This window comes from Bubalus bubalis, chromosome 13 (genome assembly GCF_019923935.1).
Source record: "Bubalus bubalis isolate 160015118507 breed Murrah chromosome 13, NDDB_SH_1, whole genome shotgun sequence".
Lineage (NCBI taxonomy): Eukaryota > Metazoa > Chordata > Mammalia > Artiodactyla > Bovidae > Bubalus > Bubalus bubalis.
Genome location: NC_059169.1, coordinates 68386456 through 68410342, shown reverse-complemented (window position 1 = coordinate 68410342; position 23887 = coordinate 68386456). Strand labels below are relative to the sequence as shown.

Below are 23887 nucleotides of genomic sequence, written 5' to 3'. Positions count from 1 at the left end.
TCGTGTCTGACTCTTTGCGACCCCATGGACTGTATGTAGCCCTCCAGGCTCCTCTGTGCATAGGATTCTCCAGGCAAGAATATTGGAGTGGGTGGCCATTCCCTTCTCCATGGGATCTTCCCAACCCAGGGATCCCGAACCTGAGAGTCCTGCATTGGCAAGCAGGTTCTTTACTGACTGAGCCACCAGGGAAGCCACCCCTCTGGTCCTTGGAGGTTTGGAAAATTCATGAAGGTGGGAGTTTCAAATCTAAGAGCCTGAGATTTCTGGAAGTAGGTGCATAGCTGATTAGATTTCACCAAGTGGGCTGAGACTTTCCATACTTTGGACAGTTTCATTTCTTTGGTATACAGTTAAGCACCACCCCTTACTCTTCGGGGATGGAAGAGGACTTAAGCTGACATTTAGGTAGATGTTAGCCTGTGTCTGAAAATCTGCTCCTATAGAGAATATGAAGGCTTCGCTACCCTTTTCTCTTAAGAAGCATTAGACTCAGGACCAGCTTCAGGGCATGTGACCTCTGCTTAAAACGGCCCCACCCTTGGTTTAATGCTCTGCTGTCATTATCTTGTAATTCTTTTATTTTAACAAAGTGGGGTCTTTATACACTCATAAGAGCATTTGCAGTGCAGTCCACGGAATGCTCATTGATTAAATAATAACCAGTTTTAAGATGCTTTCTAGTATCAATGCTACCATGATGCCAGATGGAACATGAGTGCAAGAGGAAGGTATCCTTCACTCTTTTATCACCCTGGATCTGTAAACCTGGGAATGTTTCCTCATCTTGTTTTTAACTGCAAGGTGGTTGTATTTTGAATCCTTAAATCAAGACGCCCCGGAGCAGCTTTATTACAAGGCTTGGGATCCCGCATTCATCATTGTGTTCTTCTGTGTGGGAATATTAACAGGACTGGAGTCCCATAAATTATGTATCTCTTGCTGAATGTTGCTGCCAGCTATGAGTGGCAAAGCAGTTCCTTTTGTAGCTTATTTGGTTTTGCAAGATCATTGATATGTATCAAGGTGCCTTAACACATGAATTGTAGTTCAGATCACTGGGTGGTTATGAGTCTGTTCAACTAGATGGATTTTCCTTCTTGCCCCTGAATGTCACAATGGCATCAGTCCATCCCCTGAAATGTATGAAGCATTAATCACAACCAGGAGAGATAGAAAATTGACTTTGTTTTTTAGTGAAAGATTTTATATTAGTCATTAATTAGTAAAGGAACTAGTAAGATGTTACAGCCAGTTCAAAGGGAAATTCAAAGAGTAGAAACATGAAGAGGCAATGGAGAGTGCTGAAATGCATTTGTATTTTCACAACTGACTTCTTCCATGGGAGGAGCCAGGCATGGGGATTCATTGCATCTTCACTGGATAAGATTCATTTGCAATACTGTCAATTTCCTACAGTTTACAGAGTTATAAAATAGCACAATTAAAGATAATAACTCTGACTCCCACAGAGGCAGAAAACACAGAAGGATGTGTCAGATTACACCTGATATTCCATTGAAAAAGATACCCAGCAATCTCTTTTTACCCATTTCCAAGTTTTTGATCTGAGAGATCCTCCCCTCTTCTCACCTATAATCATAATAATAAGATTATTCCTGGTCAGAGAAAAACAGCTGGCCTCACAAAGTTTGACCTCATCATTTACATTGGTGCAGTAAGAGTATTAATTAACCTATAGGCCATCTTAGTTGGCTTTGCAAATATGGAGCTGTATGGTATTAAGCAACTATTAAGCCCATGAAATTTACAAAAGTTTTTATAAGGAATCTTGGATTGGGCTTTTCAGAGCCTCTGTTATCTGCTATTCCACGGCTAGGTGGGCTGCCGTCTATGGGGTCGCACAGAGTCAGACGCAACTGAAGCGACTTAGCAGCAGCAGCAGGAAAACAAGCCCAAGAAAATCATCAGTGTTCACCTATAATACTTGTAACTTTGGTTGAATTCTTTGAGATTTTCAACATTTGCTAGTTTCTTGGCCTGGTAGCTTTCTTAACACCTGTAATGCCAGGACCCTGCAAACCAGGTACAGGACCAGTTTTCCTTTCGGGAAGTAGGACCACTTCCCAAGGCATTGGCTCCCTTAGTTGCTAAAGAGGCTACTCATAACTGATTCGGTGCACACCATCTCTCATGTGACACTGTAGGTAAGGGCTTGGTTGCCCAGTGATATCCTGTGGATAGATTCTAATTAAACCTGTAAAATATTGCCATGAAAATCAAGGTGACAAAGTAACAGTTTCTGAATTCTGGGGGGTTTCTGAGAATTGGATATTATTCTTAAATGTTTAGATTTAGCTTACCAAAGCAGACTTTACTAAACGGTAGGTTCAGTTCAGTCGCTCAGTCGTGTCCGACTCTTTACAACCCCATGAATCACAGCACACCAGGCCTCCCTGTCCATCACCATCTCCCGGAGTTCACTCAGACTCATGTCCATCAAGTCAGTGATGCCATCCAGCCATCTCATCCTCTGTCGTCCCCTTTTCCTCCTGCCCCCAATCCCTCCCAGCATCAGAGTCTTTTCCAATGAGTCAACTTTTCGCATGAGGTGGCCAAAGTACTGGAGTTTCAGCTTTAGCATCATTCCTTCCATAGAACACCCAGGGCTGATCTCCTAGGTTAGAGACAGCCTAAAAAGTAAGAGAAAAGGCATCCTCATAGATCAAAAAAATAGAATGTTAAAACAACAGCAACAGTATTCTAGACAAATAACGCCAGTAAAATTTCTCTCTTCAGTTCATTCGGTCCTGTGTTGTTAATTCTTGTTCTGCTGGGTGTTGGTTTAGCAGTCTGCATTTGTAAATCCTTTTACGTCCAGACTAAAAAGAGTCCTGAAATCCAAGGAAATCCTGACTCAATCCATATCCCAGTGCATTTGTAAAGCCATCTACTTCCAGACTAAAAAAAGTCCTGAAATCCAAGGAAATCCTGACTCAGTCCACTATCCCAGTTTACAGACTAAGTTATGTCAGTCTAGTATTCTTTGCCTAAAGAATCTTTAAAATGCCATTTTTTAAAAGTACCTGATGCATAGAATTGTTTTCCTCGAAACTCTGAGATTGTCCCTTCTGGCCTGTAGCTTGTGACAAAGCCTTCAGGCAAGCATCAAAATAATACAAATTTACCTGTAGATTATAGAAACTTAATAGATTTTTTTTTACTGTGATAAATAATATCAGAATTGAGAAGAGTGAAATTCTCTATTGATACTCCCTACATAACTATTTCCTGAGCAATTGATCAGTGTTTTCCCTGAAGGTAAAAGCATATTATGGACAGTGGAAGCATTGATAAAGCTCTAGGGTCTTGGCATGTAATATACAATCTCAGAAATATATTAATAATCTTTTAGCCATACTGACTTAACCTAGGGAAGACTAAGCATCTTCTCTGATCTGACAACTCTTCCTATGCAACTCTTAGAATAGTAACACAGTAAACAAATTGATTTTTTTTTAAATACCATCTCTATGTTTATGAGGCAAAGGAAACAGATCTGTAATTTTCCAGAACCCCACTTGGAAATCTCAAAGATAGTTTTAGGTGTAAAAAATATCCTAAACAGTTTTTTCCCCCAAAAATATAGGGCTCAACCTGGGAAGGCAAAACCAAAATTATTGTCAGAGGATACTTATCTTTAGATACTTAAGATAGGAGCACAGGTGCCTAAAAAAAACAATACTTGGCTATCTATATAATCAGAGTAACAAGAAGACTTGGGAAATAAATACAGAAAGCAGTACAGTCTTAAAGAATGTAGCTCTTTTTAAAAATGAGGGCCCTTGTTCTTCTTTTCATTCCTTAAATAATCAAGAACTTTTCAAATTAGCATAAAGCTCTGAAAAGGATTTTGGTGAGATAAAATCTCTGCTAGCTAGGCAGATTCTATAGAAGGTAAGGAATATCCTTTTGCATTGTAGTCCAAGGCATTAATCAGCAAACTAAGGAAGCAAGCCATCAAACCCAAGGGAGTTATACCAAGATTTTAATGTATTTTGCAGCTTTTTTTTTTTTTTAGACTCCCAAGTATTATAAATCAAAGCAAGCAAAATTCACTTTCCATGTTTTGTCCTTTATTTTTCTCTTTGATATTCTGGAACAAATTTATATTTTACTTTAAAATTGCCTTTTTCATTCAAGCTCTCTCAAAAGTATAAAATGGAGTTTTCCAGAGGCTCATGAGTGACATCATAATGCCCACAGAAAGAGATGAGTGTCTGGCTCTCTCCTACTAAGCCAGACATTAGAAAGACTTGCATAGATATTAAACAATGCCATTTTGCCTTCAAAATATTTTGTTTTGGAAAATACATTTTTCCCAAAACATATGTTATTTGGTTAAAAGGGAATGGATTCATCATTGCTGTTTTCAGATGGATCAATAGTTTAAAATTTTCTCAGGTTGATTTCAAGTATATTGATAGTTGTTGTTCAGTTGCCTAGTCGTGTCCAACTCCTTGCGACTCCACAGACTGCAGCACACCAGGCTCCCCTGTCCCTCACCAGCTCCCAGAGTTTGCCCAAGCTCATGTCCACTGAATCAGTGATGCCGTCCACCCATCTCATCCTCTGTCGTCCCCTTCTCCTTCTGCCTTCAATCTTTCCCAGCATCAGGGTCTTTTCCAATGAGTCGGTTCTTCGTATCAGGTGGCCAGTTATATTGATAGTTACTATCAGGCCACTTATATTAATAGTTACCACTCACTTAAACTAAAGCTCTTTGGTGTCCTCAAATAAGACTTGAGAATGTGAAGGGGTCCTGAGACTAAAAAGTTTGAGAACCACTGCTTTAAAACTACTCTCTCGTTTTTTCCCCTCCCCAAAACTAAAACACAGACACAGTTGTATTTCCTGCTCATCATTGCACCTGGCATCATCTCAGTCACCCATTTTAATTCTAGTAATTAACCAAAGTAACTAACTTATTTTGTAGAGAAGACTGGGAGGACAGAAGATATGGATAATTGAGAACTTTCCATCATAGGGAGCATCTTAGCACAGCTCATGAAACGTGACGTCAGCTTCTACTGCAATGTACGTCACTTTTGCATCCCTCTAAAATGGTAAAAGAAAGGAACATGTTCATTTGACATGACTCATCTAAATTATGTTGGGCTTCCCAGGCGGTGCAGTGGTAAAGAATCCCCCTGCCAATGCAAAAGATGCAGGAGATGGGGGTTCGATCCCTGGGTTGGGAAGTAGGAAATGGCAACCTGCTCCAGTATTCTTGCCTGGAAAATTCCATGGACAGAGAAGCCTGGCAGGGCAACAGTTCATGGTGACTGAGCAGACACGTGCCTAAGTTACAGTCTCTATAGCACATAAAAATAAGCAAACATATATAATCTTAAATATTATGCTGTACAGTTGAAATTTCAGTAACTTATTTAGAAATGATCAAGACTTCTCTGGTGGTTCAGTGGTTAAGAATCCACCTTCTAAAGCAGTGGACACGAGTTCAATCCCTGGTTGGGGAACTAAGATCCCACATGCCAAGGGTCTACTGAGCCCTTAAGCCACAACTGGAAAGAAGCCTTAATACTGCAAGGAAAGATTCTGAATGCCCTAAGGCCCGATGCAGCCAAAAATAAATAGATTAATTTTTTTAAAAAAAGAAAGAAATTATCCAGTGTAGGTGTCTAGTGACTTACCAATTAGCTCAACTTACTATGATTCCATTGTAAATTACCCAAGATCTTGGGAATTATCTTTAAGTTGGTATGCTTAAAACGTAACTGTTATCTAAAGTTTATGAGAAAAATTATTTAATTGAACACGCTTATTTTTCATAATCTTAAATATTATATAGGCATAATATTAGCTTATTTGACCATTTATCCTATATAAATTTAGAAGAAATCAACCCAAGTAAAGCAAAATGTACATTTGCATTATATTTAACATTAATAAAGCCAGAAAAAGACATGGCTGTGTTTTGAAACTCATCACACTAGTCATTTGCCAAAGAGTTAACGTTAGTTTTGTGAACTTGGGAGTCTTAAAATATCACTGAGTTAGTATTTTTGTAAAATAATTTTTATTTTTAAGCCTAGTAAATTTAAAGCTTTAGGGATTTAATTTCCTTTTTTCCTGTGAAGTTCAGAAATATTCAATTTATATAAACATTTGTTTATCTTTATAAGCAAGTGCTTATAATTTAACAGGTACCATAATCTAATTTATTGACACCTTCAGAAATAGGAAAGCGTTCCATACACAAGAGGTAAACACCCCCTGAATTTCAGACACAGACACACAGAGCTTAACAGCTTCAGTCCTACAACTGGAGGCACAAGTCAAAGTAAACACAAACACGCACACACACAAAATCACCAATCCAGATTTCACAGAGTTATTCTCCTTCCCAGTGAGCACAGAATTCTCAATTAATGTGAGCTCAAAACAGAATATTCAAACGAAAACCACCAAGAAACCAGACTCCCCATTCTTTCTCTCCCAAAGTGGAGTAGATCTCTGTCATCTTTTGGTAGTGGTCACTAAATTGTCAGACACTTAAACTGGATTCCCCACCAAGAGGGAATAACCTGTCAGCCATGTACCAACCAGAAAGAAAAAGAAGACACAAACTGAGGGAAGAGGGCATGAGAACTAGAGAGAGACACTCAGTGAACTCAAGTCTGTTGCTGCTGTGGATTCACCCCGGGAGCCATGCTGGCGCCTCGCATCTTAGGCAGCACAGGTTACCTGCCTCCATCAGGTGCCCGATGACCTTACAAATATAACATGAACAGATGGCACAGATTTTATTTAATTGATCAATTAAGGAACCAGTACGATTATAAGTAGTTCAACAGCTTTTTTCCTTAAGTGTTGGTAATTGACAGAGACCACCTCTTCTTGGGGCCTTAGCATCTCACATGAGCATTTTAAAAACTCAAACTATGGTTGATTTATCATGTTGTGTTAGTTTTAGATATACTGCAAAGTGATCCAGTTATACATATATGTATATTTGTTGTTGTTTAGTCGATAAGTTGTGTTCCACTCTTTTACAACCCCATGGACTGTAGCCCACCAGGCTCCTCTGCCCACAAGATTTCCTTGGCAAGAATACTGGAGTGGGTTGCCGTTTCCTTCTCCAGGGTATCTTCCCAACCCAGGGATCAAAGCAGCATCTCCTGCGTTGGCCAGCAGGTTCTTTACCACTGAATCGCTGCTGCTGCTGCTGCTGCTAAGTCGCTTCAGTCGTGTCTGACTCTGTGCGACCCCATAGACAGCAGCCTACCAGGCTTCCCCGTCCCTGGGATTCTCCAGGCAAGAACACTGGAGTGGGTTGCCATTTCCTTCTCCAATGCATGAAAGTGAAAAGTGAAAGGGAAGTCGCTCAGTCGTGTCTGACCCTCAGCGACCCCATGGACTGCAGCCTTCCAGGCTCCTCCATCCATGGGATTCTCCAGGCAAGAGTACTGGAGTGGGGTGCCATTGCCTTCTCCAAGGGAAGTATATATATATATATATATATATATATATATATATTCCATGTGCTATACAGTAAATCCTTGTTGTTTATTTTATATGTAGTGGTGTGTATCTGCTAACCCCATAATCATAATTTATCCCTTCTCCACTTGCCCTTTTGAACATAAATCACAGCAATATTTTCTTAGTCAGTGTCCCAAGGCCAAAGAAATGAAAGCAAAATAAGCAAATGGACCTAATCAAATTTACAAGCTTTTGCACAGTAAAGGAAACCATCAACAAAACGGAAGCACAACCTATGGGATGGGAGAAAATAATTGCAAAAGATGCAATCAACAGATGCTTCATTTCTCAAATATACAAACACCTCAGACAATGCAATATCAGAAAACAAACAACCCAATCCAAAAAAATGGCAGAAGACCTAAGTAGGCATTTCTCCAGAGAAGACCTACAGATGGCCAACAGGCACATGAAAAGATGTTCAACATCACTAATTATTAAAGGAGCATTTTGACTTATTTTAAATGTTGCAAATCTCAAGTACTCTCCCGATGTTAGCATGTGGACCATTCCATTCCAGTCTCCAAGGTCTGCTCTTGGGTGGCACTCAGCGGAGAGCCTGCACGAGACTCACCGCCAGGCTTCCTGCCCTCAGGGCTCTCCCTGCCCCCGGGAACGGTCACTGACTCTTCTTGCTTCTTCGGCAGTGACAAAGTCCAGGCCCTATCCTATGCACAGCACACGCGGCAGCTCATCTCCTGTGGCGGTGACGGTGGGATCGTGGTCTGGAACATGGACGTGGAGAGGCAGGAGGTAGGTTCACAGAAGGCTCGAGCCACCCTTCCATGGCCACCAGGCTGGGCTCTGCACCTCCGACTCTGCTGAGGAACGCCTCAGCCTCCCCTCCTGCTCACCTTTTTTTTTTTTTTTTTTCCGGTTGTGCTGGGTCTTCGTTGCTGTGTAAGCTTTTCTCTAGTTGCGTCTAGCTGGGGCTACTCTCTCCTTGTGAGCGGGCTTCTCATTGCAGCGGCTTCTCTTGTGGAGTGTGGGCTTTAGGGCACTCAGGCTTTGGTAGTCGCGGCACTTGGGCTCTAGAGCACAGGCTCAGCAGTTGTGGTGCGCACAGGGGCTTAGTTGCTCTGCCGCATGTGGGATGTTCCTAGACCAGGGATCGAACCCCTGTCTCCTGCATGGGCAGGCAGATTCTTTACCACTGAACCACCAGGGAAGCCCACTTTTTTCTTTGAGAAAACCATGAAAATAAGACATGTTATGTCAGAAAATCAGAAAAACAATAATACTAAAATAAAATACAATTCTAGTATGAACGGAGTTTCCTTTTATAAGCCCCTCACAAAGTTGCACGTAATACTCATGCAGTGGAGATTCGTAAGAAGACTGAGACTAAGCTGTTTAGACTTCAGATCTGTTGCACGATTTACAAGTTCAGAGAAGAAGAAACATTTATTTTCAGGTAATTACAGCCCTTTGGTTTAAAGTGCACTATGAAAGCAGACAACTTGGCCCTTTATGTTATTGGAGGAAATGGAGGCTGGTGTGTGAGAAGTGGTATTTGATGAAGAATCCTAGTTTGGTATTAATAGAAATATTAGAAATAATTTTTTTGTGTTTATGAGTCAGATTCTAAACAGTTCTCCAGATATAAATATTTTTTATTTATAAAAATTTGTCATTTTTAAGCATTTATTTAAGTTTTGTCATAACATTCTTTTTTCTTTTTTTTTCATTTACTATTTACACAATTTTTTATTGAGATAAAATTTACAGAACATAAATTTTGCCAATTTAACCATAATATTTTTTTTTGATGAATTTGCTTTTTCATCGTTCAGCATCATAACAGCTGGTTTGTTTACTGAACGTCCCCTTTGACAAGTACTTTGAAGTTAACCATTTTCTCATTTCCCTAGAATAATGCTGGGTAAATTTTCCCTTTGACCATGTGTATTCTAATCTGTGTCCTCAAAGGATACAAGAATTAGAAGAGCAACACTTTAAAAGTGAAACAAAGGCCATTTCCCAACTTCTTTCCACAGCCTCACCCAGTCTCATTTCAAGTCATTGCCATTACCCACAATGCTGTGCCTTTCAAATGCCAGTAATTAAATGCTTAAGAAGATTAAAGCTTGATTTGCTCAAACTGTAAATCCACAGGAGTTCTATTAGTAACTAATGAAAATGATCCTTTCAGTCAGGAAATGAGGAATAAATAGTGGATTATTGCTTTTGAAAATACAATTTGGCCCCATTGGCATAAAGACAGTGTGTGCCGGTCAGGTGCATGGCGGCCTGCTTTGGGTGAGGGACAGTCACGCCCGGTGTGCCCAGTCTTCTTCCCAGGCCTGACTGACCAGACCCAGGGAGGAGAGCCGCTGGGCTCGTTTCCCTGTGTGCACACAGCCTCTGCCCTCAGTAGACAGAAGTCCAAGGAGGATACCAGTGCACTCTCCAGAGAAGGAAACCCGGCGGTCGGTCGGTGGGCAGTCCTTGGAGCCATCTTGCTCCAGTGATGCCTTTTGACATGCAGATATATGGGCACTTGGTACTTGTTGACTATTGTAAATCTTCTCGAGTGATTTAAAGTTCTAACTGAGCGGTGGTGACGGTCGCATCCATCTTTCGCGAGTGTCATATATGATAAACGTGCAGTCTCCCAGGTGTATCCGTGGGGCTGCTTACCTGTGGCAGCTGCCGTGCGGCGCTCAGCCTGGGAAGCCTGAGACCTAAGGAAACCATCCCTGCCCCGAAGGGCTGGTAACCTTTCTGGAAGAAAAGACGTGGAAGGGAAAGCTTCAGAAAATGATTCCATGGTATAAATAAATCAACCACAGTTGATAGGAGTTAGAGCATCAGAGCTGGGGCTTGTCACCATCAGCTCACCTTCTAGTGAAGGGTTGTGGCGGGAGAGAGTGAGTGCGCTCTGACCAAGACGAAACACAGGAGTGGTCGCGTGCAGAGCAATGGACGCAGAGCGGATGGGGTGGCAGCCCAGAGGGTGGGCAGGTGGGAGAAGACCTTGAATGGCTGAACACAGATCTGTTTGACATCTTGATGTAGGTTAAACGTGTGTTTATACATTTAACAAAATCGGATTTTTTACAATTTTATTATTTTTTTAAGTATACATAATACATGTTCTCTGTAGAAAAATTACAGTGCTCGTTAACAAAGAGAATGTCGGTTACTCAGGGTTGCTGCTGAGTCGCTAAGTCATATCCCATGCTATTGCAACCCCATGGACTGTAACCTGCCTAGGCTCCTCTGTCCATGGGATTTCCCGGGCAAGAACACTGGAGTGGGTTGCCATTTCCTTCTCCAGGGGATCTTCTCCACCCAGGGACTGAAGAATCGAGTGGATTCTTTACGGCTTGGCCACTGGGGAAGCCCATCCATGATATCACCACCCAGAAATATCACTCTTCACATCCTGGCAAACATCCCTTCTTACATTTTTCTCTGCAGATACACATGTTAGATTTTTCTTTTTTTGACAAAAAAGAGAATCATATTACACATGTTGATTTTTTCCCACCTTTTCAGAGCCCTACTCTCAGCTCCCTCCTCTTAGATACCCACTAACGTATTTTATACACATCCTAAACCTGCATGCTTCCTTGTAAAAGATGGGGGTGTGTGTGTGTTTTGTAAATCTCCCTTATTTTCCTACATCATAACTGTTCTGAAAAATCACAACATAGATAAGTCCTTTAGGGGTAAACTGTTGTCTTCAGCTAAGAAACTTTGTATTATTTTATTGATCTGTCTTTACATGAATTAGGGCATGAAAATTACCAGGCAAGTTGAAACTTACTTCTTTCCCTCAGGTTTTTTTTTTTTTTTTTTAATGTATTATCATTCTTTCTGTACCCTTGTCATTGCACTCTGCATTTTTAATTTTTTCGGTCATGCCGTACAGCTTGTGGGATCTTACTTCCCTATCAGGGATATGACTCAGGCCCCCTGCATTGGAAGCTCAGAGTCTTAACTACTGGACCACCAGGGAAGTCCCTTTTCCTCAGTTTTAATAAAATAAATAAACTTTCTTAAAGTGTCACCTTTTTGCTTTCTTTTTTTCCTCCTGAGAAAATATATGGCTTTAGGTTTGTGTCTGCTTAAAGCTAAGGGAGAACTTCCCCAGGTTCAGTTCCTGGTCCTGGAAGATTTCACGTGCCATGGGGCGACTAAGCCTGTGCACCACAACTATTGAGTCTGCGCTCTAGGGCTGGTGTGGAGAAGGCAGTGGCACCCCACTCCAGTACTCTTGCCTGGAAAATCCCATGGACGGAGGAGCCTGGAAGGCTGCAGTCCATGGGGTCGCTAAGTCGGACACAACTGAGCGACTTCACTTTCACTTTTCACTTTCATGCATTGGAGAAGGAAATGGCAACCCACTCCAGTGTTCTTGCCTGGAGAATCCCAGGGACAGGAGAGCTTGGTGGGCTGCCATCTATGGGGTCGCACAGAGTTGGACACAACTGAAGTGACTTAGCAGCAGCAGGGCTGGTGAGTTAACAACTACTGAAGCCCTAGAGTCCATGCTCAGCAACAAGAGAGCGGCCCCTGCTCGCTGCAACTAGAGAAAGCCTGTGCAAAGCAATGAAGACCCAGTGCACCCAAAAATAAATAAAGTAAATTTTTACAAAAGAATATAAGGATTCTTTTTAAAATAAAAAATAAAGGTAGGGAAATGGACTAACCCTGCTGACTCCAACATGACAGTGGACTAGTGCTTTTTGAGTTCCCACTGTGGTCGGGTCCTGTCCCCCCAGCACATGTAGCTGCATGCCAGTGTGATAAGCAGATGTATATAATTGTACACAGAGAGAATATAATTGTGTATGATCAGAGTATGAGATAATTGCATATGATCTGAGACTGTGAGATCAAGTCCTAAACCAACATAGCTGTCTGTGGTGTGACCTCTACATCCAACCCCTCCAGCCTCAGCCCTTTACACCCTCTCCCACCCCCAGCCCTTCTCTCCCCACCCCTACACTGCGCTCCAGCCATCCTGCCCTTCTCTCAGCCCCGCCCTCTCTCAGCCCCGTGTGCCTGGCCTCCTGTCATCCATCCCCAGATCTGAGCTTGTTATCATTTGTCAGAGACAAGTCCTGAACCCCAGCCTAGATCATCCTGTTCTCATAGCACTCTGTGCTTCTCTGTCTCTGACCTTTGATCCTTCTACTGTTTCACATAATGAAAATGAAAGTGGAGTCGCTCAGTCATGTCCAACTCTTTGGGACTCCATGGACTGTAGCCTACCAGGCTTCTCCATCCATGGGATTTTCCAGGCAAGAGTACTGGAGTGGGTTGCCATTTTCTTCTCCAGGAGATCTCCCCAACCCAGGGATTGAACCCAGATCTCCCTCATTGTAGGCAGACGCTTTACAGTCTGAGCCACCAGGGAAATTAACTACTATTAATATGATTATCATGTTTCATCTTCCCTGATAAATTATAAGCTCCATGATGTTAAATTCTTTTTCTTCCCCACTACATCCCCAGGACCTGACACGTCACGAGGCATTCAGTAAATATTTTTTAAATGATTGAGAAATCACATGTGTTTCTTAGAGACACATCCTGACTGCGTAAGTTTCAGCAGTGTCGCTGCTTCCACGATCCTCACTGCTTCTCACTGTCACCTGTTGTGTGCTTTGTTTGGCAAGACCCCTGAATGGTTGGACAGTGATTCCTGCCAGAAGTGCGATCAGCCTTTTTTCTGGAACTTCAAGCAAATGTGGGACAGTAAGAAAATTGGCCTGAGACAGGTGGGTGATATGCTTGCTTCATCAAAACGTTATCACCTAGAAATAACTTTACCTTGTGATCTTGGAAGAAATAACACTGCTGGGTGGGAGCTGTGATGAGGGTAAGTTATTCTCTTGGAGTCGCTTTCTGCTGAATTTATTCCCTTTCTCTACTGAAGCTCATTCCTACTGGATTTAGTTTCTGTAGTGACTTGTTCCCAGTAGTTAAGTGATATGATTTTAGAATTCTAGTGGCATCTAGTGAAATATACCTTAAAATTAGAGAGGCCGAGCTTAGCTGAAATGGTACCAAACCATGAAATTATGTAAGTGATACGTATTTCTCTTTAATTTCACTTTCGTTCCATCTTAGTTTTAGTTATTTAGATCTACTTATAAGACAGCATTTTCAGCCTGATTCTATGGTTGGGTTTGGTCTGCCCCCCGGGGAAATCAAATGCCAGTCACCCAGCTTGAGCACGGCCAACATGTAGACAGTGAATTGAGCCTGGTTTCATCCTAGTTCTTCTTCACCGAACAGAGTGATCTCTGGAGGTGGCACTTCTTCCGTAAACCCTCCGCACACCCGACACCCTTAAGATAACCCGACTTGGGGAGGTTCACATTGATGATAACTGGAAAGAACCAAGACTAGGGAAAGGGGCGCTTGGGGCCGTGGCACAATCAGATTTACTTAAACAGTCCTCATTCTGAGTAAACAGAATCCAAAAAGAAGAGCCTCTGGCACATGCTTCCAATGCGCTGGGGCCCTCCCGTTGAGCATCCGCACCTGGAGGCTGTGGGTCACACCTGGGCGTACCTGGCGCAGCGGAGGCGCGCAGGTGCCCTGAGCACGTTTTCTCTTCCCTCCAGCACCACTGCCGCAAGTGCGGGAAGGCGGTCTGCGGCAAGTGCAGCTCCAAGCGCTCCCCGATCCCGCTGATGGGCTTCGAGTTTGAAGTGAGGGTGTGTGACAGCTGCCACGAGGCCATCACAGATGAGGAGTAAGTCACAGCAGCCTGCGGAATTGTCGAGGTTAAGGGACGAGTGCGACCCGAGCACTGCACCGAGCCCCGCAGCCATGAATAATGGCACCCTGGTTTCTGGTGGTTTCCAATACGGACCGTGGCAGGTGGGCAAAGCCCTCTTTTCCATCAGGAGGTGGTGTCCCCTTGTGAGGCAGGAGGAGAGAGTGCAGCGCTGAGAAATCATCTCTGTGCTGTTGTCAATCCCAGGGGTGTGTGCATTGAAAGTAGATGTTCTTGGAGGAAATCCTCTGCCTGCTCATTTACTGGAGAATTGCCCGGGAATACAGGAGCCTGAGCTTCACTGTTAGCCGGAGCTGGTATCTTTGCAGGAGTGAATAAGCCCACGGGCCCCAGAGGTTTTATTTTCCAGAAAAAGCCAGGTCTCTTCTCCTCAGAGTCTTGTACCACCAGTTGCCCAGCTCCAGAATCTTGCTGGTTGGCCTTGCCCAATAACCCAGAACCTGAGATCACAGTGCTTTTTTTTTTGGTGGGGGGTGGGGGGTGCAGATCCATGTTGCCTTTTTCTTTTCTTTCTTTAACATTTTAACAATTTTCTTGGCCATGCTGCACTGCACGTGGGTTATTAGTTTCCCAACCAAGTATTGAACCCTCGCCTCTCCCATTGGATGCTCAGATTTTTAACCACTGGACTGCCAGGAAAGACTCCATCTTATCTTTTTAATGTTAGCTGTTGCAAACTGCCTTCCATGTAAACAGAGTGTTCTTCACCAAGTGTCCCTTTTAGTGAATTAGAATCTCACAGGGGACTTGTCTGCCCAATTCTCACCGCCGCCACCACCCCCCCCCCCCATATAATGTAGTAAAATCATTTTAAGTACTAGATGGATGTCCTAAAAGCTGCATATAAATAGAAACATATTTCAGATGCACTCAAGGAGGTCAGCATTTAGAGGAAATTCTTGGCAAGTTAATAAAACAAAACATTCTTTTGCAGATAACCCTGTTAATGTATATGTTTTTTATTCATATTTAATCACAGCAAATATAAATTAAGATGCCCTTGCATAAGTAAGCACTTATGTTCAATGATTATTTTCTGCTCATCATATGTGATGAAATTAATAAAAGAGTGCTTCTCATTAAATTAGGGAGCTCCAAGAGACTTTAGGGATATTCCTGTTGAATTCTTCATTAAAGACACAGATCCAGAGGGTCTAAGTGACTACAGATTAAACCTAATTCCTTAATTCTAAATATTTTAAAGCAATCATCATTTTTAGGGTACTGAAGATCTGTTCTCCAGATTGAGCAATTAACAGCTGTCCTCAGAGAGCCCACTGCTGAATAGTGGGAACTTGAAACATGATTAGAAAACTGCAGCCTAATCCCCTATGTTGCTGTCCCACACCACTGGTTCTTCTGCCTCTTCCCCATGGGTGCATTTTGCATTGCCTCTAGAGCATCTAGGCAGTTAGCAGCCTTCTTACTAAAAAAATGCAAGGCTTGAAAAAATAAAAAGCAAGTAGCAGTGTTTGTTTATATATTGTTTTACTTGTTAAAGCATTAGAATGCCACAGAAAAACCCGAGTCTGCATTTATACCAGGGTAAAGAGGAGAAAAAATAAATAGCCCTTAGATGAAAGTGATAGTGTCTTAGGCATTTTAACAAATGTGCCTTTTTAAAAATGAAATAAACCAAAGTAGACTTTTATCAGCAAGTCCTTCTGAGATCAAACTTAGCAAAAGCACAGTGGGTTATTTTAAAGATTTGTTAACAGCACGGGTGGAGAATCTCACAGACTCAATCAGAGCAACAAATTTCTCCAAAAAGTTTCTAAAGAAATTTCATCATCTCTTGACCATTTTGGACCGTCTAAGAATCCTTTCACTCTTTTCATCCCCAGGGAATAAAAGTAGCTCTGAGGAGCATCTCTAACCGTGAGGTCGTTTGAGCCATTTGGCTAAAAATTAGAGCTTACTGTCACTCTAGATCTTCTTCATTTATATACTCTGCCTTTCACTTCTGGAAACTTCCTTTGCTCCCTCCAGACGCGCGCCCACCGCGACCTTCCACGACAGTAAACATAACATCGTGCATGTGCACTTCGATGCAACCAGAGGATGGTTACTGACTTCGGGAACTGACAAGGTTATTAAGGTGGGACGCCATCGTGTTTTCGAAGCTTGCTGTCTTTGTCCTTGTTCAGTCACTCAGTTGTGTCCAACTCTTTGGGACCCAGGGGACTGCAGCCCACCAGGCTTCCCTGTCCTTCACCATCTCCCAGGGCTTGCTCAAACTCATGACCACTGAGTCGGTCCATTTCCATCTTTGGCCCTAAGTAAATGTACAGAAGCATCAAGACTATGTGAGGTGAGCTCAGAAACTTTCTCTTAAAGCTTCCCCTGAGCAATGAGCATCTTTGAGAACCCATTACATGCCATGTACAGTCACTGGCTGTACACGCCAAAATGAGACCTGGCCTTCCCCTGAAAGGAGCCACTGGTCTCCTGGGGACATACTCTTAAGAAGACAGTTAATTATTATTAACATGTTATTAACATATTAATTATTATTAACAATTATTAACATGTTCAGCAGCCAAAAGAGTAAAAGGAACAAGGGTTACTGGGAGAGTTCAGGGGAGGAAGATGGTGCTACTGGCCTTGGCTTTGTGAGGACACAAGATTTTGAGCCGAGCATTGGATAAGGCAAAAAGTAATAAACAAGATCTTTTCCCAGTGAGATCAGTTAATCCAGAAGCAGTCCTCCAGAGCCTCTCCAAGAAATGTGCTAGGCCATGTGGATTCCCTGCCCGAGCCAAAGCCCAGGACTAAAGAGGCCATGCCCACGTCATTCTCTGAGGCTCCCAGTGGCCGAGGCTCGCCTGGGTTCACTGAGCCCAACTTCCTGGGCCTCTTCTGGTTCCTTCATGGAGGCAACCACAGGATAAGGTGGTTAGAATAACCCTCTTTGGAAGCCACCAGTCCTAAGTAAATTCTGGGCATCTCGGTTCCTTTATTTTTGAAATCGAGACATCTCGTAGAACTGTTTGGAAGATGAGATGAGATACAGAAAGGACACATCTGGCTACCCATTTGTTGCCTTATAGTGTTACTTCCCTTCTTCCTTGAATAAATCTCATCTGCCTTTATTCTCCATCAGCTGGGTTAAAACTTCCAGCTGCCTTTGTCCTTTTTTTGAGGATTATGTTGAACTTTTTGATGGATAAGTACTACTGTATAGATTTATCCATGATGCTCATATAGTACTCAGTTCCTTGTTAAGTTAAAAAATGCACTTGAATTCAATTTTAAGGACTCCTTATACACATTATATGGCTTCTCAACCCAGTTGAATGGTAGTTCATCTGTGCTCAGTTGCTCAGTCGTGTCCCACTCTTTGCAACTACCCCATGGACTGTAGCCCACCAGGCTCCTCTGTGCGGGGGATTTTCCAGGCAAGAATACGGAAGTGGGTTGCCGTTTCCTTCTCCAGGTGTTCATCAGAGATCTTTTTCTTTTTACAGTTGTGGGATATGACCCCAGTCGTGTCTTGATGCCCCTTCCAGGCGCCAGAAAGACAGAATTTACTCAAGAAACGGTTGTTCTAACCCCAATCATGACTGGAGCAGTAAAGCAGATGTGCGAGTGGCGGGAGAGAAGCCAAAAAGCTGAGCTGAGCTTGCACATCGCCTGCACACGTGGCGGTGAGCGGTCAGTGAGCTCTTGTGAGGGAACTCTTTCAACTTGTTCATACAATATAAAAAGAGGATATTTTTTTAACAAATGGTTTATACAGTCTGGCTCTGCTCCCTTGTTTTGAGTATACCGAAAACTCAGTGTGGGGTGTTTTAAGTTTTATATTTGTCAACACTTGGTTTTAGCTGTTAACTCAGTGTGGGGTGTTTTCAGTTTTATATTTGTCAACACTTGGTTTTAGCTGTTTCTTTGTGTGTCGGAGAAATGAGGAGTGTGTAACTATTCAGGGTACTTGGGGTCATTGTGAAGTAGTTTCCGTGATCCTCTCCCTTGGGCACGTATCCTGTGGTCTGTGTCTTCCCCCCACTCAGCTTCCTCCACTGTTCCCCAGAGTGAACATATTCACAATTTATTTGCAGTGTGTCTACTTTCGGAGGAGTCCCCCTCCGTTGAGAGATCTGGAAAACCATCCTTGTGGTTTTCCCAGCTGATTTCTTAAATTGCCCGAAGGATGATCCATTTGTAATGTCTAGATCTTACAAGAGTGGAAATGACCTTATGTTTCTGCCTCAGTTTTTCTCTTTCCCACATTAAAAAAAGAAAAAAAAAATTGCTGTGAGAAAGCCACTCTTAGCCACGGAAGTAGATTATCAAACTCAGACCTTCAACTCTCAGTGCCTGGATCCTTTCTAACTCAGTGGGAGCTTTCTGAGCCTTTTGGGTTTTAGTTTTATTGACACAGCTCTCCTTCGCTCTTGATATTAAAAACAAGCAAAACAAAACAACAAAACCCTGTGTCCTTCAAGAATAGTGTCTTTAAGATCTGTGGTTCTGTGTGATATCATCTCTGAACTTGAACATGTTCATTGCTGTGAGGTTGTATGCTGCTTTATCCCTCACTGTCTGTATTTGCTTCCCCTTTCAAAACCAGATATTTAAAGATTTTTATCTTCGTGTATTTTATCAGAACACTTTGCACGCTTTAATACTCCAACTGTGTGATCTGAGACATAAAAGGTACTCAGGCCTACAGCTCATGCTGTGTGTTCCCGTTGGGAATGTACAGAAAAGAGGGGGATGGGTGGCTTTAGGAAATGAACCTGAAGAACCCTGATTTTAAGGGAATCCAGTCAACTTGATAAACTGAGATATTCTTGTGTGTAGAGACCCCATTTGGATACTTATTTTCAACCTGTAAAAGTAGAATTTAAATGAGCAGCAGGCATGTGCTTTGTGCCCACCTCCTTCTCGGCACTTTACCCGGACCACCTCATTCATCCCTCACCCGTCAGGAGCATCAGGGGACCCCTGAGTCCTTGGGGTTCACACGGTTACACAAAGCCTTGCAGATCCACAGGCCAATGACTTGCCCTTCCTTATGTGAGCCCTACCTCCGCAGGGTCTTGTTCTCTGCTGACTTGACAATTGAGGGTGGTCGTAGTTTCTCCCCTCACGATCATTCATTACTTTTCTAACTGGGAGAAGGACTCCCAGCCAGACTTGGGTAACCACCCCTCACCGCCACCCCAACACCAACCAGCTGTGCTTCCTGGTGACAGACCTCCTCGAGATGGTTCTGCTGCTGCAGCTTTGGGGCACAGGACAGTGGGTATGCCCCGTGCAGCCATGGTGCGGGACAGCCGTGACCTGGGAAATTAGGGCATATCAGCCCACGTGACCATACTCTGAGGCTGTGGACACAGACACACCGCCATCCAGAAGCAGTTACCACTTGCCACTGAGCTGCCCCTTCCACCCTGCCCTTGCTGGCCATCAGTGAAAGCCATTATAACTCACCTGAGTCTCTTCTGCATGGTTGTGAGAGAGCTTTAAAAAGGGAATTCAATTTAAAATATTCAAATATCTGTTTTGTAGTTTACTGCTAGAACCTGGAGCCACTTACGGAGTTGTACATAATAAAGAACGATATGGTAGACATGAGTAGTAGAAATGAATGGCTGTCTTCTCCCTTCCTTTGAGCGTGGCCCGAATACAGAGAGGCAAACAGTGTCAGGGAGGCGGTGGGTCAGGTGCCCAGCAGACCCGACGTGGTTCCGAGTTGGGTCGAGATGAGCTCGGATCACGCCGGGGAAGCTGATTGTCCCCGTTAGGTCACATGTGAGCCTGTGATCGCTCTGGTGTGTGAGCCCGCCCTTCAGTCCACCCGCCTCCCTCCCAGCGCGGCTGTGCCCCCAGCACACGAGCCGCTCAGAGGCGGAGACCAGCGGCCACACCTCCTGGTGGTGAGCGTCACGGCCAGCGACCACAGACGCGTCAAGGTACCCATTGCTCTGCTCTTTGATTTCTCCTCATCCATGTAGGTGCTTTAGTTTGGTGAGAAGCACTTAGCATGCCAACTGTGTGTGTTTATAATACTGTGAATCCTGGAGTGTTACATTCCCACCACCATGTGTGTAACTCACCGATATGTGTTGGTGTTGGGGTGCCTTCCAAGCATTTTATGGAATAGAGGCTTCATTCATTAGGAGCAAAAGCTGGCACCAGCACTTGGCTTGTCTCCTGTCTGGGTTAACTTTCATCGTTCTTGTTTTACCCCACTGGAATTGCACTTTATATATATATAATTTTTCTTTCTGCTCTATTGCTTCAACACACAGAAGCTCTGGCAAGTCAAGCCTAACACGATCAATGCTGGGAAGTGGCACCGCGCACATACATGCTTGTGCCTTTTATTTGGTGGGACAGGACCAATCCCGTGCTCCGTCTCTCCAGAGAAATGACGTTCCTGGACCCTTTCGCTGCCTGGGTTGTCTCCACAGCAGCACAAGTGGTTTTAGATGAAGTACTTGGAGTCATGTGTCTTTTTTTTTTTTATGAGGTCAGTCAACCATGGTGTGTTTCTCACTGTATTGTTTGAATGTTATGCAAAGAATCGTAAAATCACAGAACTGGAAGGGACTCTTCAGGCCTCTAGAATGTTCCAAGCACAGTCACACCAAGCAGTTAGATATAGTTGAGGTATCGGCAAGGGGAATCTATAAGAATTTCGGAAGAACAGTTGCTTTTGGACGTGAACTCGTAATGGCGTGAGTGCGAGGAATGACTTCAAGGCTCAAGGCAGGGAGCCCTCAGAACTGGGTCTGGTCTTCTCGTCGCAGGCAAATCTGATACCTCCTGTGGCTCCGAATGGGTGGGCTCATGCAGCAAGGTAGTTCACTGCAGGCCTCCATCAGCTTAACCAGCTTCCTACGCTCGCCCCTCTGACCTCGCCAGCCGCTCAGTTTAAGTGGAATCAAGGGCACTGAAACTGCATCTTGCCCTCTGCCTGCAGGGGGGCCCCGGCGAGTCTCCTCATCGCCCTTCCCATGAAATACTGCCTTTTCCTATTTTTGATACTCATTTTTTCAAAAGCCGAATTTATTTTTGCTTGACATTAATCAAATTTTAAAGCCTGGATTTTACCTTTTAAGCAAGGGACTCAGTCTGAACTATGTATCAAAGTTACCAGACATAAATATCCATTAAATGAGATCCCTTTGGTTTTGCCTTTTCACAGTAGTTTAATTCTAAGTGACCTTGTCCACTAAGATTTCTGTTTTAAAATGAAAAAACATTTTGCCAATGCTTTTGGCATTTTCTTTCTCCTCTAGAACAAAGTTAAGTTGCATTTTTCTGGATGTGAGGGTGGCTATCTATCAACGTGACGGGGAAACACAGAGATTAAGTCCATCCTGAGCACCGAGGGATCTATATCACCCTTGAGTCTCTTAACTCTTACAGTCCAGCCCTTTGCTGAGTGTCCACCACACACCAGGCTTTGAACCAGGCCTGGGGTCAGGAGGTCCATTCTGTGGCTTGGGCAGAGGCCACACAGACGAGTTGGTGTTCAGTCGCCCAGTCGTGTCTGACTCTTTGCAACCCCATGGACTGCAGCATGCCAGGCTTCCCTGTCCATCACCAACTCCTGGAGCTTGCTCAAACTTATATCCATGGAGTCAGTGATGCCATCCAACCGTCTCATCCTCTGCCATCCCCTTCTCCTCCTGCCTCAATCTTTCCCAGCATCAGGGTCTTTTCCAATGAGTCAGCTCTTCGCATCAGGTGGCCAGAGTATTGGAGCTTCAGCTTTAGCATCAGTCCTTCCGATGAATATTCAGAACTGATTTCCTTTAGGATTAACTGGTTTCATGTCTTTGCTGTGGCTCATTTCTGTGCCACGTGGTGACTCTGGTGACAGAGGGCGTGGGGTCCCGTCCCAGGATACACAGGTGCTCTTGCACCCACAGGGGAGAGGAGAACCCAGAGGAAAGGACACCAGAGCTGAGAGTTAAATGAAGCATTGGAGTGAGCTGAGGAAGGACCTGAGTTTCCAGGCTGTGGAAGCAGTGCCAGCAAAGGCCCAAGGCCTGCACCAGCCTGGCACTGGGGTCCCACCTGCGGTTTGGAGCTCCAGAGTGGCGCGTGTGCAGCTGCAGTCCTGGAGCCTGCGGTCCTCGCATCACTATCAGACGGGATGCTCATGGCCGCAGGGGGAGGGAGGCAGCCCACAGTCCACCAAGCACCTTTACCCAGAGGCTTGCCAGACAAGTCCAGTCTTCCCGCAGCTGAGGTCAGTATCAAAGTTTCTTTTTCTTTGGAAACACCTGGAATTATCTTTAAAAGGACCCCTGGTTAACTAATTTTTGAACTTTGTTGGGGGGGCACAGCCACTCACCAGAGGCCATGAGGTGGGGCTGGAGACCACTGCTTGCCTGGTTTTGGTCTGGACGAGCTTGTTGTGAGCTCAGTCGCTAAGTCATGTCCCACTCTTTGCGACCCCATAGACTGTAGCCCGCCAGCCTCCTCCGTCCATGGGATTCTCTAGGCAAGAATACCAGAGTGGGTTGCTACTGCCTTCTGCAGGGCTCCCTCCCCACCCAGGGATCGACCCCAAGTCTCTTACATCTCCTCCATTGTCCGGCAGATTCTTTATCACTGTGCCACCTGGGAAGCCCCTAGATGAGCTTACAACATGCTAATCCCATTATTCCCTGACTGCTCTCCTTTGAAAAAGGACAGCCCTTGACCTGTGGAGGAGGCCATTCCGGACAGCAGAGGCCCCGCCTGCATGTGATCTCTCCGTGAGCAAGCAGGCCACTGCTGTCCACATTTGCCTCTGGCCTTGCATCGCTCCTGCAGCAGTGGGTCGTCTCAGTACAGTGTGGTAAATGTGATAAATGCTCATGGCAGGGGCGCTCGCCAAGGGAAGGGAACATTTTTCTCAATTCAGTGACTGTAAAAGGGCCCCGTAGACCCAGCTGTGCAGAGCCCGGGGCCTCCCCATCCCACGGTGGGCCTCGGTCCTTCCTGGTACTTGTACTGCACCCACTGATCTTTTTCCTCCAGTGCCCGAGTATCGCATGTCTGTAACTTAATTCAGGAACATCCATGTTCGTTTTTAAACTTGAACTCAACTTGACCATCAAGAACTAGATACACACCAACCCTTGGGTTTTTAGTTTGTCATTTTGCCTTTCAAATTTATCCCTTCCACGGAGAAGCCTGTCTGGGCCTAACACAAGAAAGCAGGGTGTAAAATTAGATCTGTCCAGCACTGGAAGGGGATTCCTCCATTGTGTTTCTTATGCCAGGGAATTTTTGAACAGCAAGTCCATAGCCCCTTGTCTATTGATAGTGGAAAAGATGTGGAAAGGAGATTAAAAGCCTTGAGGAAAAGTTGAATTCGATGATCATGCTTAAGATCCCTTCCACTCTGTGATGCTACGATTCTATGACTGTTGTTACTCACTGGACTAACCTGACCGTTACCAGTGACCTGCCTGCTCGTGGCTGACTTAACTCAGGTAAATGGGAGTGTGCCCCACTGCCTTTGGTGTCACATCAAGTAAACCGCTGCCTGTATTTTCCCATCTAGAGCCCAGGAGGTTTGAAAAAGGTTGGAGAAGGCAGAGGTCAATCATGGTACCATCTCATTAAAAACAGATACCTCAGAATGTTCAC

At 44.1% G+C, this 23887-nt stretch overlaps 1 protein-coding gene across 4 annotated transcripts in view; it reads left to right on the top strand.

Annotated features, from left to right (window-relative positions):
* WDFY2 (WD repeat and FYVE domain containing 2) overlaps positions 1-18874 on the top strand; it is a 178617-nt gene extending 159743 nt beyond the window's left edge. For 3 of the 4 annotated variants that reach the window (XM_025262960.3, XM_025262959.3, XM_025262961.3), the window contains 5 exons: positions 8175-8280; positions 13158-13259; positions 14112-14242; positions 16277-16385; positions 17755-18874. In XM_025262960.3, the coding sequence (XP_025118745.3) occupies positions 8175-8280; positions 13158-13259; positions 14112-14242; positions 16277-16385; positions 17755-17784 (478 nt within the window). In that variant the 3' untranslated portion in view covers positions 17785-18874. Of the gene's footprint in view, positions 1-8174; positions 8281-13157; positions 13260-14111; positions 14371-16276; positions 16386-17754 lie in introns of those variants that run through there. The other variant, XR_006543796.2, reaches the window with a different exon arrangement.
* Positions 18875-23887: the final 5013 nt, after the last annotated feature.